At 41.9% G+C, this 19,108-nt stretch overlaps 1 protein-coding gene across 2 annotated transcripts in view; it reads right to left on the reverse strand.

Moving 5' to 3' along the window:
• LOC136620814 (two pore calcium channel protein 1-like) overlaps positions 1-19,108 on the reverse strand; it is a 46,608-nt gene that overhangs the window by 25,809 nt on the left and 1,691 nt on the right. For both annotated transcript variants that reach the window (XR_010791177.1, XM_066595812.1), the window contains exons 2-8: positions 13,600-13,682; positions 9,536-9,650; positions 7,155-7,283; positions 3,075-3,191; positions 2,605-2,723; positions 496-597; positions 88-214 (exon numbers count right to left, since the gene is read on the reverse strand). Coding sequence is in view for 1 of the 2 variants with exons in the window: in XM_066595812.1 (XP_066451909.1) it covers positions 88-214; positions 496-597; positions 2,605-2,723; positions 3,075-3,191; positions 7,155-7,283; positions 9,536-9,650; positions 13,600-13,682 (792 nt within the window). In the remaining variant the exon portion in view is untranslated. The remainder of the gene's footprint in view (positions 1-87; positions 215-495; positions 598-2,604; positions 2,724-3,074; positions 3,192-7,154; positions 7,284-9,535; positions 9,651-13,599; positions 13,683-19,108) is intronic.

A 19,108-nucleotide genomic window follows, 5' to 3' on the forward strand; every position in this document is an offset into this window, starting at 1 on the left:
AGGATAGTGGAATCCCCAGCACAAAAGTAAAACCAACCTAATAATACCCAATAAAACAAGAAGAAAAAAAACCATTTATTAACTAACCTTTAAATGTTTTCTGTAGTTATTGTAAACAACCGCTAAGAAGACGGACATGAAAATATAAGTGTTCAGAATAATGTAGGCTATGAAGAAGATGGAAAACCACCCGTTGTAGTCATAAGCTGGCATCCTAGTAGGAAGATATACACAAAACATAACGTTTATAACAAATGGAAATACAACTTAAATAGGCCAGCAACGTGGAGTAAAGACTGTTAAAAGATCACTGCGGAATCAGCTGGAGGTTAGGGTGAATAGTTTTGTACTTTATTTCTAGACGTGTGGTTTTCGCAGCTGTTAGAGATTAATACAGTATGCAGTACAGCATTAGGTATACTTAACTACAGTCAAGTTTTCCTTCACTTTCGGTAGTATTGCAAGGAGTTTTTAAACGTCTAATACAGTACTTACATGACATCAGGGCTGTTAGCAGTAGTTACCAACACGTAAAGATTAAATACGCCGTCAAGGTAGTTTTCAAAATAAGGCTCTCCTTCAGATGTTTTAAGTTTTCTACAAATAAGACAATGATGTTATACCATGAACCAGTTCAAAACCTCACAGCCAGACCAAAAGAACGCGCTGTCATAGCAGGGGTAGACGTTTCTTAAAGTAAATGTCTAGGACTTGAAAAACATGGCCAAACACAGCACCACAACTGTCCTTGGGTTGAGTACGGTATAGACCTGAGCTCCATTGAAATAAATGTGGCTAAAGTGTAATACCATGCACAACCTGTGGACAGGGGTGGTGCTGTATTTTGAAGAAAGCAGCCATATTTTTCTTATTCTGGACAAACCTTTTAAAGGGAAGCGGTTACTGACTGTATGCTGCTCACTTAGAATTAAGCTACTATCCAGTCTATACAGACCTCCATGAGCTAAATACATTAACAACACATCTCACGACTGTATTTTCTCATAGTTTGCTACAATTTATCAGTGTAGGTAAAACAGACGAGACCAAAATGCAGCCTGGGAATTTATGCCAGATCTGCACTGGAGATTCTCATTGGAGTCTCCAGCAAAGATTAAAAGGGTTGTACCAAAATTGCAAGTTGTCCCCAATTCAGTTGATAGGGGGGGGGGGGGGGCGAGAACGGAAGTCCTATATGCCCTCTGCTCGTCACTGCAGGGTTGCTATTCTTTCCCCCCAAAATGACATCAGAACAAATGGAGAGCTGGCAAAACATGTCGGTGCTCCATTCATTTCAATGGGGCTGATGAAAATACCTGACAACTTGCTGCCTGTCTATCTTTGGAAGCCACATTGAAAATTAATAGAGCCCAAGTGCACCAGCACAACCAGTGCTCCGTTCAGTCTCCTCCGCAGTGTGGGGGTGCAGTAAGCCCGCAGTGAAAACTGGAGACACAACACCCATTCTTGGGATTGGTGGAGGTGTCAGTGCTGAGACCCCTCCGATCAGCAAGATATCCCCTATCAACAAGAAAAGGGATAACTTGTGATTCTGGTACAACGTGTTTAACATTTATTTACATAAAATCAGAATAAAAAAACAAAACAAAGAAAAGTACAGTTCAACTAGGTGCTAATTTTTAAAGGGGTTTCCAAAGAAGAACACTATTGATCGGCTGGGGTCTGTCGCTCCGGACACTGACCGATCAGCTCATGGCGCTCCCACTGGCAGCGCAGCACTTACACACCGGTTGGGGCATAAGTTTTTGCTCCGACCTCTGTGTAGTCACTGATGCTTGTAACTGCAGGCGCAGCTCGCGTTGATTTCAATTAGCACACCGCTTGCACAAGTGCCGGCCACCACACAGAGGTCAAAGCAAAGACATCCGCTACGACCCCTGTGTAATTGCAGCACTGTCAGTGGGCACACAATCAGCTGATCCGTCGGGGTCAACTATTGAGGACCTATCCTGAGGATACATCAATAGTGTTTTCCCTTGAACACCCCTTTAAGCTTATGTCATTTTATTACATCATTAAAATATAAGGAAAACGAGGAAAGCAAATGATGTAAAATATGAAAAAATATAGAAAACAAAGAGCGAAGAATCGTGAGTATAGGTCGACCTGAGTTGTCCATTGTGGTTTAATTTGTAGCAAGGTCATGGGTCATTAATTGCAATATTGACCAGGCAGTGTACTAAAAGTTGATGGTTTGACTGTCCCAATACACAGTCTTTTTTTCAACAGCACAAACCTGATAGCTATACCCAGCAAGGTGTTTTTTTTCAATGCACAGCCCGAAAGGAGCCCAAATCAGTCCAAACAATAATGAAAGACTTTTTTGCAACACCTATGCTGACAGCCTTTCATTATGGTTTGACTGTCCAATTGATACAGAAAGTGTGCTGTGGGTAAGCCAATTCAAGTGTGAGAAGAGGAAGGTAGAAATTGAGCCATAACTCAAGGTTTCATAACGTTCTGTTAGGTTATGGAACAATCTACAATAAGTAGATTCTACATCTTTACCACACTATCAGAATGCATGCAGCTTTGTGTGTAATCACATGTAACCAAGGTATAAAATATAAAATTCAACTTCACCTGCTTTCAAAAAGTTTCTGAGCCATGAGTGAAAAAATGAGAACACTGAACATGAAAAGAAGGAAGACATAAAGGATCTCGGGTAATGTGTTCCTGATGCTACGGAATGCTCGGCGGATCTGCAGATGACACAGCAAAAAACATTATAAAGAAAATCCAAATCATTCTTGATGCATACGAACGGACTACAGCTTTGTAGGCTACTAATCAAACTGTAAACTGATGTAAATGGAGGCTTACAAAAAAAAAAAAAAAAGGTTCCAGCTCTCTAGAAAAGCCATATCACAGAATGAATCAGTGGAGAACTTTGGGATTATCTACATTAAGAAAACAAGATTATGGAACATACTGAATAAATCCCGCGTCAGAAAATCTGTATTGGATGGTTTGTTCTGTCTCTTCCCACAGAGAAAGGGGAAGGATTAAATGCCCCGTATACAGTATATAATGATCCCAATACAAGATCTTACCTGTCGACTTTCAGCAAAATTAACCAGGTAAATTGGACGTAGTACTCGAGACCACCGAACACTAGGTATGTGAGCAATGAGCAAAGATCCATAGATAATCAAGTCTATTAAGTTGAGCTGATCAAAATAAAAAACAATCAATCAAATTAGTTACTTTTCCATATTTTATGCAAATTTTAGACATTTTGCGACACTTGAAACAAATATTTCCATTTTTAAGTGTTAAACATTGAGACAGATTTACTATTGAAACTTTCCAGTTTCTTACATGCTTTGAATTAATTACATTTATGATGTGTTTTAGGCACCTTTATTGAACACATCCGTAAAAGGGGGTATGGCTTTACAAGAAAGAGGGTACGGTCCAAATACAACAGCTCTGACTGCAGCTGTTTGACAGCTAACATGCATGATCAGTTATGACCACACCGCAGCATGTAAGCCTTTCACCGGAGAGAATATGTACCCCCTCTGACTCACCATCACCTCCCTATGATGCAATCACAGGGTGCCAATGGATGCCATAGTAGTCCTGGACTAGTGAAGGCTCCCAGTGCTGATATAAATTAATAAAAATATTAAGACCTTCTTGTGGCAGGGCTTAATATATGAACTTCAAAAATATGATATACTGCATTACTGAAGGATTGCAGAAGTGATCAAATATTTATATGGTCAAATTCCGCAAGGGAACAAGAAAATGTGAAATTAAGGCTGCCTGCACATGAACAGGTTGGAATCATACATACCAACTAGAGATGAGCGAGCATACTCGCTAAGGACAATTGCTCGATTGAGCATTGCCCTTAGCGAGTATCTCCCCGCTCGGAAGAAAAGGTTCGGCTGCCGGCGCAGGTGACAGGTGAGTTGCGGCCATGAGCAGCGGGAACGGAGGGGAGAGAGAGATCTCCCCTCCGTTCCTCCCCGCTCTTCCCCGCTGCTCCCTGCCCACCGCCGGCAGCAAAATCTTTTCTTCTGAGCGGGCAGGTACTCGCTAAGGGCAATGCTCGATCGAGTAATTGCCCTTAGCGAGTATGCTCGCTCATCTCTAGTACCCACCTGTTTTTTTTCCCTGTACTGCAGATGGTCCGCACGGCTTTTTAACTCCCTGGTACCTGCAACCTTTCCACAATATCATAGTAGAAGGGCCGCGGTTTGGACGGCTTCCATTAAGTTCAATGGAAGCTGTCCGTGCAGAACCCGCACAAAGATAGAATATGCTGCGATTTTTGCTCCGCGTGCGGAAACCAATTGCAGATAATGTGCAGGAAGCATCAGTTTTCCAAAGAATGTAACGAACGGTATTTTCTGCAGATCCGCCGTGTGGATGCCAACTGGGGATTCCGCAATGCAAATCCGTTAATGTGCAGCCGGCCTAAGTCAAATAAAATTTTTCTAAATAAAAAAATTCATATGTTGGATGTCTGCAGGATTTTTATAAAGCAATGAAAAACGAAAAAAACTATTATTTAGTATCATAGTGTTGTTATATTTAAATATTGCACTTTTCATGCTGCATTGTTAAAGAAAAAAAAAACAAAAAGCAGAATGCTGCCTCTCCCCAAAAATATAAAGTGATCAAAAAGATGCAAGTACTCTAAAATGGTACTAAAAGCTACAGCATGCCTCGCAAAAAACAAGCCCTCATATAGCCCAATCAATAAAAAATGCTGTTTAAAAAGCTATGGCTTGCAAAATATGGCAACGAAAAGCAATGTTTGACAAAAAAAAAAGTTTCTTTACATTTTTAAAAAGCAGTAAAACACACAGTATACAAATCCGGTATCACCATAATTGTAGTGATCCAAAGAATCAAGTTCAACCGTAATTTTTACTGCATCATGAACGCTGTAAAAACTAAAACCCCCAAAATTGTGCGATTGCATTTATTGTTTTCATTTCACCCCATTCAAATTTCTTACATTTTCATTTACGTTTTTCAGTACATTAAATGGTTTCATTAAAAAATAGAACTCGTCCCGCAAAACACAAGCTCTCATGCAGGTAGGTTGATGGAAAAATTTAAAAAGTTTCTAGGTAACCATTGAGTACTGTAAATCCTTTGAGTCCAAGAAATGAGAGCATACGGAGCTTTGTCTGTAAGCATACTGTACTAGAACATCTTTCTTACCCAGACCTCCAGCAGTACTATAGAGCTGCCAACTGGCATTACATCCCCCACCTTATAATGACTCTGCTCATTTTGTCCCAGTCTATACAACAAAGCAGACAAATGAGTTGCAGAAAATAGCAAGTGAAAGCCTAATATATCTGCTAAAGTGGTGAGTGAAAACTGCAATAGGTTCAAAAAAAACAAAAAAAACAAACAACTTAACCCTTTAATGACTAAGGCCGCCTGCAGACGGGCGGATTTTCCGCCCTTGGAAACTGCCATAGGATTGCGTTAGCAAACGCAATCCTAGGCAGACGGCTGCGGTTTGGCCGCGCGAAATCTCACATGGCAAACAAACCGCAGCATGTTCTATTTCTGTGCGGGACTAGCAGAGCCCCGCACAGAAATGTCACTCACCAGCTGCCGGCTCTGGTCTGCGCACGCGCCGGCTGCCCCGCAGCCGGCACATGAAAGATCCGGAGCTGTGGGGCGCGGGTGAGTACGCGCTCCTCTCTGCAGGCGCTCGGGTCGGGTCCCGCGGCGAGAATTCTCGCTGACGGATCCGGCCCGGCCATCTGCAGGCAGCCAAAGGGTCACTGATGCTCCTGTGTCCAGGTCACATTCTGCAGTTCTGGCATTCCCATGTTCAATAACATCATACCTTTATTTTTCCAGTGACATATCTACATGCGGCCATGTTTTATGTGGGACAATCGTATCATTTAACATACTATACAATGTATTGGAAAACATTAAAAAAATTTTAAGTGGGGCGAAATGGGAAAAACATGCAATCACACCATTTTTGGGGATGTTCTTATGATCCTTTACTGTATCACCCCATTATTTGTAGTATGTAGGCTTGTTGTAGTATGTAAGCTTGTTGGAGTAGGACCCTCACCCCTATTGTTTCCATCAACTGATTACTATGTAACCGTGGTTCTGTAATGTTTGTATTTTGTCTTTCTGTATTCCCCCTGTCTATGTAAGCGCTGCGGAATATGTTGGCGCTATACAAATAAAGATTATTATTATTATTATGATGCTCACAGTGGAATTAAATTGACATGTTATTTTTATGTTGAGGGTCAGTACAATTACAAAGACCCCAAATTTCTATAGTTTTTTTATGCAGCACTATTCAAAAAAATATGAAATACCTTTTGACCCCCATATCATTTTCATTTTTCCACTGACAGAGGATGGCTTGTTTTTTTGCATGGCAACCTGTAGTTTTTACTGGTACCATTTTGGGTTCATAGGTCATCGCTTTTTATTCAGTTTTCTTCTTTGAAACGGGGTGACCAAGAAAGCGCAATTCTGGCATTGCATATTTTTTTTTGCATTTTAAGACACTGGATCTTTACGGATGCAGCAATACCAATCTCACTTTTTTTTAAACATTTTTCATATGAAACATCTAAAAAGGGGTGTTTTTAAAACTTTTAATAATTTTTGCAATAAATTAAAACCTCTTTATTTGCTATCTTTCTTTTTTTTTTTTTTTTTTTTTTTTTTAAGTCCCCAGACTTGACCATTTGATTGTTTGATTGCTTATACAGTGTAATGCAATATTATGGTATTAAATTATACAGTAATTTAACAGGCTGCCAATTAACGACACGCCACAAGCATGTTTTAATTGGCAAACAATCATGGCCGCCCCGGGGCCTTCAGAAGGTCTCAGGCTGCCATAACACCGTAATCTTATCGCAATGAGGCCATTCAGGACATTTATATCCTGATCGATCACGCTAGTTATATCCCAATTGATCGGGAAATTTAAATGCAGCTGTCAGAATTGAAAATACTCGATTTAAATATGTAATCATCTTATTTCTATACAAGTTAAAGGGGAATGTAGAATAACAAAAAAAAGGCAAGTCCCCAATAAACGACTGTCCAGTTCATAAACACATACATCAGATACATTAGTGCCACCAAGATAGAATTACTGTGATACTTACACCTATTGTGACCATTACACAGATGTTCTTTGTGTCCTTCCAGAAAATACTACGAGGAGTGACTTTACTAAAATGTACAAGTCGAACAAAGAAAGCTAGTAAGCAAAAGACCTCCACAATGGAGGTAGCCTGGAATTAAAAAAATATATATACATAAGTGCAAAAATATCAATGCTGTAGATTCAATACAATTTTTTTTTAACTCTACAAAGTGCAGTAACTTATGCATTACATTTGAGATATGGGAGAAACATTTCTTGCCCCACTTCCACCTTCATGATTGTTATAGAGGACATGTCATGTCCTCAGTTTTCTGGCTGCATAGCTTTGCAGCTATGGCTCCTGCCCTGCTGAAAATCACCATGTTTCTTTTTGTTCTACTAAACCCCATTCCCTTGTACCAAGTTCTATCAGATTCAGCTCCTGGAGCTTTGACTCGGTCAACTAGTGGTGGCCCGGCCGGAGAGCCGAACGCATCCATAGTGCAGAAGAATGAACATCCAGCCGTGGCCAAAAAAGACCCGCACAGGCTGCGGACAGGTAAGAAAATGTTTTTCAGGCCTTATGGCTGCGGGCACGGGTGGAAACTGCTGCGGGACTCCACACTTGGAAACTGTGTGTGCCCGTGGACCTGAGGCCTTACTAGATCCAGTGCTATTTCTGTGAAAAAGGTCATTGTTCCAGTTTCTCCTAGTGATGAGATTGTACCCGAAAATATGATAGCAGAGAGAAACTGGATAGGAAGGATGTTTTCACATCTGCATCGGAAGCTCCGGTCGGAGGTTCCGCAGCAGATCTGGCACAATATGCCATTAGAAAAAGCTCTCCATGCAGCACTTTTTCTTCTGGCCAAAAGCCGGGCAGCTGAGCGGAAAGCAAAAGGATCCCATTATAGTCAATGTGGGCTGTTTGGCTCTTTTCAGTTCCGTCGTAAGACGGAGCCGTTCTGCCGCGGAGATCCTCCTTTCCCGCTCACTGAAAGGAGCAGGAAAGCAGACCCTCTGACACAGGTGTGAGACCACCCGAAGAAAGTCCATCAGAGTGGTTCTCAGTTTTGACTCATAGAGTTGGGCCCTTTTTAAATGATCACTAACTTTTCAAACAAGTTGTGCCAATATGATAGCTATTAATCAGCAAAAGTATAATTCACTTTACCTAAAATGATGTTTCTGTATTGAAAAATCACTCAAAAAAGTAGTGACCACAAGGAGTCTTCAAAATTTTTTGTCCACTGCCTGTTATCATGTGATGTCTGTCTCTAGCAATAGAGATAACAAGACAAAGAACAGGAAGTGAAGGAGGGTGATGACTCTATAGAAGTCTATGGACAGGTGAGGGAGGACTGAGCTGCTGGAGGGAACAAGACTGATAAAGATTCTGCAGCTATTAGGAGACTGCAGTGTTCTAGCTACTGGATTCACATCTAAAGTGCTCAATACTTCTCTAGTGTCCTACATGATAATGCTATATCTGTGTGTGCTGCAATGAGTTAGAAAGCAAAATCTGCAGTTTTCTCCGTATACAGTGTATAGAAGACAGCATAACAGCTAGACACTAACTAATCGACAACCGAGAATTACAAATACATCCTGCAGTGGAGAAAATGGTAATAATTGCATAATATGAGTTATATAGTGGCCAGAAATAGTGTTATTCCTGATATATACTCAGATAGCAGCTCATTCTGAAAAGTCATATGAAGAGCTATGATAGGAACTAGAGTTGAGTGAACATACTCTGCCGAGCTTAATGCTCGTTCGAGTATTAGCGTACTCGATGGTGCTTGTTACTCGAACGAGCATCACGCCGTGTTCGACCCTTCCCCAGTTTTTGGCTCCTCCACGCTGTGACATGCCCGTTTTGGCCCCTCCCCGCCGCGCGTCAATGGCAAATTTTTGGGCTGGCAGGCAGGGAGAGGGAGAACACACGAACCAAGAAAAAAAAAAAGCTTGGGACCCGGCGTCCAACATACAAAAATGCTCGAGTCTCCCATTGTAGTCAAAGGGGTTCGTTACTCGAGTAGAGCTCTTGAATTTTACGAAAAGCTTGACTCGAATAACGCGGACCCGAGCATTCTCTTCATGACTTAGGTCCCTCTCACACATGAACGCGGCAAAGTGCTGACAACCAGTTTTAGCACTCCTCATCATTGATGAGGAGCGCTAAACGCCCCAAAATAGAATAGACTATTGAAAAGTCGTAGCAGCTGCCTAAGAGGCTCCATTGAAAACAATGGCAACCTCTGAAAGCGCAGCACTAAATGCTGCAAAAAAATTGTCTGTGTGAGGGAGGCCTTAACAGCGGTAAATGCTAATTCTAAAACAATACAAAATATAAAAAAAAGCTTAAAAGATTTCATGAACTAACAATCTGATCCTTACCAAAAAAGGGAGCTGGTAAACTGCAGGTTCTTCAAAAATGGCCAGTGCCAAGTCAACCGTGATACAGATATAGGTGGCTACTTGCATAGCCCAGTGGTTGTAAATATAGTAAAGTCTAAAAAAAAATACAAATAAAAGAATTTAAACTCCTGAGAACCACTAACGAAATAATATGAACGGATAAGCAGCCCTCATTTTCATTGTAATATTGCTCTAAGAAAGTGTAAAGTCTTTCCTGGCATTTTTGTATAGAATTTTTTGAAATTACAGTTATTCTTTAAAACTGTGTGGCCAATGCTTGAAAACACGTGTGATGGGATGATGTGTGCCCCTGCATATTATTCACTTCAGAAAGCACGAAGCCTAGAACCTCCTCCGATTACACCAATGATGGCAGCCTGACTGGCTATGAGGTATGCCCAAGCAGTCCAGCATTTGATATAACAAGGTTTCACTCCATGTATCATTTACAGTAAGTCACAGTTATGGATATTCAAGAAAATAGAATACATTTTGGTTCCCCCCCATTCAATTTTGCAATGTTTATTTCCTGGCAGGGAACAAAGCTTCTCTCATCAGTCTGGAGAACATCTCCAGCACTTACTGAAAGCTGAAAAACAGGACGTTCATGAGTTTCCAATAGTGAAACAATGTACTCAGAGACTCTGATGGTTGAGCTGATAAAATGGATACATTTATTTTGTGAACATTATGCACTTTCCTGCTAGTTCACTGATAAACTGTAAATGTAAGAAAAACGAAGGTCATTTGACTGTAGTTCATGTAAAATGTAGAGGCGGCACTCACCGAATTCCTTTAAAAAGCACCAATTTCTTTATGTCACATAGAAGCAGAAGCACACGGAAGGACACGGTGCAACAGACGATGGCTGTTTCACATTGGTTGACGCTTTCTCTAGCTTTCCCACTCGGAAAGGCTAGAAAAGGCGTCAACGGTCGCAAAATAGTCATCGTCTGTTGCATCATGTCCTTTCATGTGTTTCTGCTTCTACGTGACATAAAGAAATTGGTGGTTGGGCTGGGCACCCCCGGCTGCAGAATCAAGCTGCGGTCGGAATGGATTTGTGTCCATTGGGAAGTGCAGTTTGCTTCTTCCCTTATTAGGACTCAGAAATGGTTGTGGAATCAAAAATGCATTAGAAATTCAGGCTCCGCTTCAGAATAACAATTGGTATGCCAAAATATATCAAATGTTAAAATACTATGCTGAATAGAAAAAAACCTGTCTGTTCTTTGAGAGGTCTTAATATAAAGCCAACGTTTGTCCATCAGGGCTTTGTGGATACAGATGTCATGTAGAACCTGGTTGAGTGGGTAGTGGGAGGAAGAAAGCAGTAGTGCTACAGCACAAACCTCCATTACTACACCACAAGCATGTGCTTATACCTGCTGTGCTCTCCAATATTATATATTTATCTGAGGCTTTAAAAAATGGGAGTTATTCTCCCCTCGTCCAACCATAATATAAATGCTGGCAGAAAACGACCACATGGTCCCTCTAGTCTGTCCTTATATTATTTCCTTTTTATACCCCTCTTAGGATAGATCTATGCAGATCACTGGGTTGCTTGGATTCATTTATGGTTGATTTTCCAACCACATCTGCTGGAAGTTTGTTCCAAGCATCTACTACTCTTTCAGTAAAGTACTATTTTCCGACATTGCCTCTGACCCCCCCCCACACCTAGTAATCTCAAATTGTGACCAATTGTTTTACGGTTCATAGCTTCCTAACGCAAACACTACCCTCCTGAACCTTATTTATACCTTTAACATATTTAGAAAGTTTCCACCATGCCCGCCTCTCCAATATAATATATTTCCATAATCATGTTCCCCCTCTCCCTTCTTTCGTTCAGGCTATCCAGTATAGACTAAGTTCTTGAAGTCTTTCCGGATAACTTTTAGGGTTCGGCCACACATTTAATGTTTTTTTGCTGTAAACGCATGCACTTTAACAGCGGTTCATTTCTATTAATTGGTTGCAATTGCCTGTTCTAACTACTTTTAGGCCTAATTCCCACGGGCGGAAATCCACAGCGTTGCCCTGCAGCTATTAGGTTCTATTGAAGCTAATAGCGCAATGCTCATGGTGCAGAATTCCATACTTCCGTACTCACCCGCGGCATGTTCTATTTGCCGCGGGCGTACGCTCGGACGGCTTCAATTGCACTCAATGTAAGCCGTCCGTCACGCTATCTTCCGCTGTGTAGCACAGCGAAAGATAGCGTGAAAACACTTCCCCCGCCTACGTCATATGACGCGGTGGGCGTGTCATGTGACGCGGCTGGCGCGTCACATGACACTGCCAGTGCGTCATGTGCTCTACTGCGCATGCGCGCCAGAGTGTCATGTGGGACGTCGGGCGGCGGATCTGGAGGCAAGTATGGGGTCTCTGGGGGGGTAGGGGGGGGGGGGGGGCGTCGTGACGGGCTCCGCTGTGGTATTCCGCTTGCGGAGCCCGTCACTGCCGTGGGCATTAGGCTTTAGGGTTAACACTGCAAAGTTAAAAAAAAGGTGAGGTGAAAGATGATATACTGTGTGATGCCCGCACTCTAAGCAAGAAAATATCGAATAAGGCACGTGGCCAGTATAAAAAAAACACAGATAACCACTTTGTCAGTTCAGCTATTCATTAAACACTATTCCCTCCTTCTGACCCTTCCTATTGTGCGCACTCCAATTTCAAATTTCTATGACATCGGGAAGTGAGAGATTTCCCAATGTCATAGACACTTGAAATTTGGCACGAGCATTGACTATGTCATAAATAGGAAGAGTTAATGGGTCCCAACTCGATTATTCAATTCTAAGCGCAAAAGAATTAGCGTCCAAATTTTACGTACGGAATCTATATCTCTCACTTTCCGATGTCATAGACACTTGAAATTTGGCACGAGCATGGACTATGACATCGGGAAGTGAGAGATTTAGATTACGTACATAAAATTTGGACGCTAATTCTTTTGCGCTTAGAATTGAATAATTGAGTTGGGACCCATTAACTTTTCCTATTTATGACATAGTCAATGCTCGTGCCAAATTTCAAGTGTCTATGACATTGGGAAGTGAGAGAATTAGATTCTGTATGTAAAATCTGGACGCTAATTCTTTTGCGCTAGAATTGAATAATCCAGTTGGGACCCAATTACTTTTCCTATTTTGGAGATAATCTATGCTTGTGCCAAATTTCAAGTTTCTGCGACATCTGGAAGTTGGAGAATTAGTGGCGAGTCAGTCAGTCAGGGTTTTCGTCATATATATATATATATATATATATATATATATATATATTTTTTTTTTTAATGGCATCTCTGACAGTACGAATTACTATTTTAAGTTGTTTTTTATGCTAAACGCCAATTCCTCATAGTGTTATATTGCATTTTTACACTCATTTAGACACATGCCTTCGACATCTTCTGTTGTACAGAGTCTATAAAATATTCATGGTCATCTATTTTATATTGTCTTTATTGTTACTGTATATACATTTTTTAACCTATATTTTATATGTATTGTGTTGTATTATGATTACATCTCAACTTGCATAAATTTAGATATATTTTTTCTTTGCCAATTTTTTATTCTCCACTTTTTGCCTCCTACCTTCAATCCTACTTTCTAATATGTATTACTTAGTTTGTATACTCCTACCAGCTGATCTGACATAGGGGATATCCCCGAAATGTGTTTTTCTATGGTGGCCATGTACCTTATTCACTAAAAGATGTTTCTGCACCACACTGTTACTATCAATATTCTCTAGCTCATAGCATTGCGCTGCCACCACCACCAGTCTTTCAGTCCTATTCTCTTGCTCACCTAGGCGGTGCATCATCTGGTTAGGCGGCACCTCTACTACAGCTACCTTCATCCTATTCTCTATATTATACATATATATTCATTTTTTGCACCAACACAACTGTACAGATTTTGCTCCACCTCTCTCTCTTTTTTCTATTTCTTCATCTGCTATAACCTTAATATCAATGTATGTGAGGTTTACCTTTCCAACGGTTGAATCTCATAAATTCGACTCACCTGACTGCTTTGGGTGATGTTTCAAAAGGAATATTTCTGTTGTACTGAGCGTCGTAAACATACGCAGCAGCCAGAAGTAGGTTCTGAGAACAGGAAAATTACATAATATAAGCCAGTCTGAACACTGCAGAAAGAAAATATCTAATTCAGAGCATAGCAGAGTAAACTAAAAATATCAACATACTACCGTATGTTTTAAAAAATAAGGCCCTGTCTTGTATTAACTTTTGCCCCAAAAGAGGCACAGGGTCTTATTTTCAGGGGATGTCTTATACTTACCTAGCAGGCGCAGTCCAGGTCCCTGCCGCTGGTCTCCGCAGATCCGGGCAGGCTTGCTTGCAGTCCTTAGCGCCAACAGAACAGTGCTTGCTGGTAACAGGGTTTGCAAACCCCACCTACAGGAGGCAATTGCTCTGATTCATCGAGCGCTGACTCCGATTAGTTCTAGAGCGCCGCGGCTCAGCCAATCAAAGTCGGCGCTTGATGAACCAGTCACAGAAATTCATGGTTCATTGAGCGCTGGCTCTGGTTGGCTCAGCCGCGGCGCTCAAAAACCAGTCACAGCCATTCAATGAAAGTCTGTGACTGGTTCATCGAGCGCTGACTCTGATTAGTTCTAGAGCGTCACGGCTCAGCCAATCAGAGTCAGCGCTCGATGAACCAGTCACAGCAATGAATGGCTGTGATTGGTGCATCGAGTGCTTGCTCTGATTGGCTGAGCCACTTTTTGTTTTCTCCATGTAGTGTTGCTAGGGCTTATTGTCAGGCTAGCGCTTATATTTCTGGGCACCCCAATTTAAAATAGACATCAACAAATTGGAGCACGTTCAGAAAAGATCTACCAAGATAGTAAGTGGTCAGGAAATCATGTCCTATGAGGAATGGTTAAAGGATCTGGGAATGTTTAGCTTGCAAAAAAGAGATTTAATAGCCATCTACAAATATCTGAAGGGCTGTCACAGTGCAGAGGGATCAGCCCTATTCTCATTTTGTACAAGGAAAGACTAGAATCAATGGGATGAAACTGAAAGGGAGGAGACACAAATTAGATATTAGAAAAATTTTTCTGACAGTGAGGGTGATCAATGAGTGGAACAGGTTACCACGGAAGGAGGTGAGTTCTCCTTCAATGGAAGTCTTCAAACAAAGGCTGGACAGACATCTGTCTGGGATGATTTAGTGAATCCTGCACTGAGCAGGGGGTTGGACCCAATGACCCTGGTGGTCCCTTCCAACTCTACCATTCTAGGATTCTATGTGAGCAAACTGGCAAAAGTCAGTGCATTTCAAAGCCCACGCATCATACTGCGGGCGGCGATCGCGGAATCTGCAATTCAAATCCGCTTGTGAGAGACACCCCCCCTTACTTAGGCAAGTCCTATCTATCTAAAGGTTTCGTGACAGTGATGTGCACTTGCAACAAAATGTATTCTTATAGACTGAAAAAAACTGCTTACAGCCCTAACATAATGAAGGACAGTGGTAGGTTATTTTTTTAAATATACTTTTTCAAAGTAAAACTTTGAACTTTCTTAACTCCACGCTCAGCTGAAAGTGAAAGAATGATTAATAAGAGATCAGTAACTGCATTTAACTTGGTTATTGGACTTTTGTATGAGCATCTTAGGCCCATTTCACACTCGCACGTTTATTTCCACTGTTCAGGTCTGTTCTTGGAGCCATGCAGAGAAAATATCAGAACCGCCGAGTCCTTTGTATGCCGAATGGAAACGGCATCAGTCAGATCCTATCAACTATTATAGGATCCATCTGGCTTTGGAAATGCTGGCCGAAATATTCCCGGACGGAATACTGCAACATGCTGCGGGATTTGGCTGCGGATCTACACTGGAGGTTATGAATGGAGCCTCCATCACAGATGCGAAACGGACCTTAGAAATGAAGACAATTATAAACTTTGTACACATTTGCTGTAGGGCCGAGCTCACATGGACGTATGATTACCACAGTGTCTTATTTTCGGGGATGCATATATATACATGCCGATACGTGATGGCGCAGGAAGTATAAACTGCTCATGATAGCGTGCGTTTTCAACTGCAATATGTCAAATGTGTGTAAACATACTGTACAATTTTTTGATAAGATATATATTTCCATCTATTAACTTTATTTTGGACGCACATTTGAAAAAAAAATAGTTTTTTTTAACCATTTAGGAGATGTACAAATTTAACATTAATTATTAACATTTTGAGGAACACTTTGTTTTCCTGCACCAAGCCAAGATTGCAAAGGCTCATAGGTGTCAGAATGATAGATACCCCCCCACAAGTGACCACATTTAAAAAAATACACCCCTTAATATATTGACTGAGGGGGTCATGAGTATTTTGACGTCACAATTTTTTTTTCAGGATTTTATGCAATTTAGAGAAAAAATAAATTTTCATACATTTGCAGATATGTCATTTTAAAGACAGTTTTTTTTCCTATAGCGCACATGAAAATGAGGATTCACACCCCAAAATGGATCCCCCTGTTTGTCCCGTGTTCAGAAACATAACCCTTGTGGCCCTAATCTTATGTCTGTTTGCACAACGGGGTCCAAACAGAAAGGAACAGCCAGCGGCTTTCAGAACACAAATTTTGCTTGAAAGTGTTTCAGACCCTAATGCCCACTTGTAGAGCCCTCGAGCTGCCAAAATGATGGAGAACCCCCACTAATGAACCCATTTTGAAAACTAGACCCCTTAACGAATTCATATAGGGGTGTACTGTGTATTTTGAGCCCACAGTTTTTGATAAAATCTCAGCAAAGCAGAAGGAAAAAATATGATCTTCATTGTTTTGGTAATTGTGTCATCTTTAAAACAGCTTTTTTTGTACAGCACAAATATGAATGAAGACTTTCACCCCAAAATAGATCCCACTGTTTGTCCAGTGTTCAGATGCATACCCATTGTGGCCCTAATCTGCTTACAGGACACATGGCTAGGCCTGTAATGGAGGGAACACCTGCTGGATTTCAGGGCACAACTGAATAAATTCCAGGCCCCATTGCTCACTTGTAGAGCCATTAAGGTACCAAAACAGTAGAACAGCCCCACATAAGTGACCCCTATTTTGAAATCTAGACCCCTTAACCCATTTATCTAGGTATGTACTGAGCATTCTGAACCCAGAGTTTTTTTTACAAAAATTATTATATAGAAAATTAAAAATTTCATTTTTTTTCACAAATCTCACTTTCATAACAGTTTCAGGCTGGATTCAGACGAACATCTATCAGCCGGATTTTCACGCTGGCCGATATACGTCGTCTCTCTCTGCGGGGGGGGGGGGCCTGGAAGAGCCAGCAGCAGTGCTCTGAGCTCCCGCCCCCTCTCTGCCTCCTCTCCGCCCCTCTGCACTATTTGCAATGGGGAGAGGTGGGACGGGGGCGGAGCTAATTCACGGAACTTAGGGGATGGGGCGGGGCTAAATTCCGTGAATTAGCTCCGCCCCCGTCCCACCTCTCCCCATTGCAAATAGTGCAGAGGGGCGGAGAGGAGGCAGAGAGGGGGCAGGAGCTCAGAGCACTGCTCCTGGCTCTTCCATCCTCCCCCCCCTGCAGATGAGGACACTGTATATCGGCTCGGCGTGAAAACCCAGCCGATATACGGTCATCTGAATCTACCCTCAAGCAGGAAAAACTAGGGAGATGCACCCTAAATTTATATAACTAGTTCTTCTGTGTTCAACCCCACTGTAGCCTCAATCTACTTATAGGACACATAGCACGGCAGGGAACACCTGTTGGATTTTAGGGCACAACTGAATAAATTTTAGGCCCAATTGCTCACTTGTGCAGAAAAAAATAAAAAAAATTGACTCCATAAAAACAATTTTCCCCCCTTCCCCTTTCGGCATTCCCCAAATTAATAAAGTAAAACTGTGAGGTATTAAAACAGTAATTACAGAGGCCTGGCTGGGATGGGCACATGGGCCACTAAAACCAGGTATTCTTGACCTCAGTGACAGGGATAGGGTGTAAAAGGTCAGTGGATGAAGGTTATCATTGGGAAACATCGCTAAGGCCTTTGGTAAGAAGTTTCATCTCCCCTCGCTAATCGCATTGGTGAGGGGAGATGAAGCTTTAACTTTTTGAACTTTTTCTTTTTTTGTTTTTTAAACTTTTACGTGATCACAGTTATCCATTGGATAACGGCAGTCACATGACCGGGGACCACTCACTGGAGCCTTACTATTCCAGGCTCTTGACTACCTATAGTGGCTGAGAGTAATGAGATTTTGAATTTCCCGAGCTCTCCCCGGCTTCTAGGCATGCATCCACTGTTTTCACCTCTTTCGCATGTGCAGAAGCCGGGGAAAGGTCTGTTAAACAACATTGCGCGGGGGGAGATCGTGGAGGCATTAGGGGAGTGGTTGCATCTGCCCTCGCAGATCCGATCAGTGAGGGAAACAAAACTTTAATTTTGTAAACTTTTTTTTTACATTTTACGTGATTGCTGTTATCTATTGGATAACAGTGATGAAGTGACCAGTGATCGCACGACGCGGCCTCCGGTGACAGCTCCAGGCTGTTGGCTGAGGTAGTCGATAACAACCCCGCAGCTTTATCTTACAGGGCCAACATGTTCTCACAGCCCTGTAGAATAAGGCTGCCTGTCTACGGGCGATTGTTCATTGCGTTACCTGCGTTGATAAACCGGCCGCAGGTAACGCAGTGAACGCTTTCCATAGCATTGCTATGGAAAGGGCCGCTACGGCGTCCATGAGTGGAGAATCATAGTGATTCTCCGCATGTGGGATAGGCTCACCACAGAGAACTGACAGCGGCCTTCCTCCTCCCCGCGGTGGAATATCGCTGGTGATATTCCACATCGGCTATGGACAGGGGGCCTAAAGGTCAGACACCCACGACGTGAAAACACGTATGGATGATCACTAAGGGGTCCGCCCGCTTTCCAGTTTGGGGACGGACAGAAAAGCGCTTCTTCCAGTATTTTCAGCTGCATCTGTGAACTTCCGACGCAGATGTGTAACCACCCTTGGGGCGCCTTCACACTAGCGAGAAAATCGCGCGATGTGAGAGTGAGCAAAAGCGCAGAATTATGAAACCAATGATTTCCTTCACATTTGCCATGTTTTCACTCATGCGATGTTGTGAGAAGAAATAAATTGCGGCATGTCCCTTTTTTTTTAGTGATGTGTGATTTTTTTTATATCCCATGTTTCGCTATGGAGCCTCCTTTTTATTGCTTCACAAGGCGCAAAGCTGCGATTTTCATGTGATGCAATGCGATTTTAATATTAGAAAGTCCTATTGGCTTTCATGCTAAAAAAATCGCGGCAAAAATCGTGCAAGAAAAACATACGAGAAAATTGCGAGCGGCAGCGATGTTTTTGTGAGGAAAAGCAGAGCTGATGCTCAAAAAAAAATTTAAACAAATTAATCGCAGGAAAAAAAGGCGCGATTTTGCCGCGATCTCCAGTGTGAGGGAGCCCTTAAACTGTGTACTAGGAACGTAAAAGAAAAGGCAAC

The sequence above is a fragment of the Eleutherodactylus coqui genome, chromosome 3 (assembly GCF_035609145.1).
Source record: "Eleutherodactylus coqui strain aEleCoq1 chromosome 3, aEleCoq1.hap1, whole genome shotgun sequence".
NCBI lineage: Eukaryota > Metazoa > Chordata > Amphibia > Anura > Eleutherodactylidae > Eleutherodactylus > Eleutherodactylus coqui.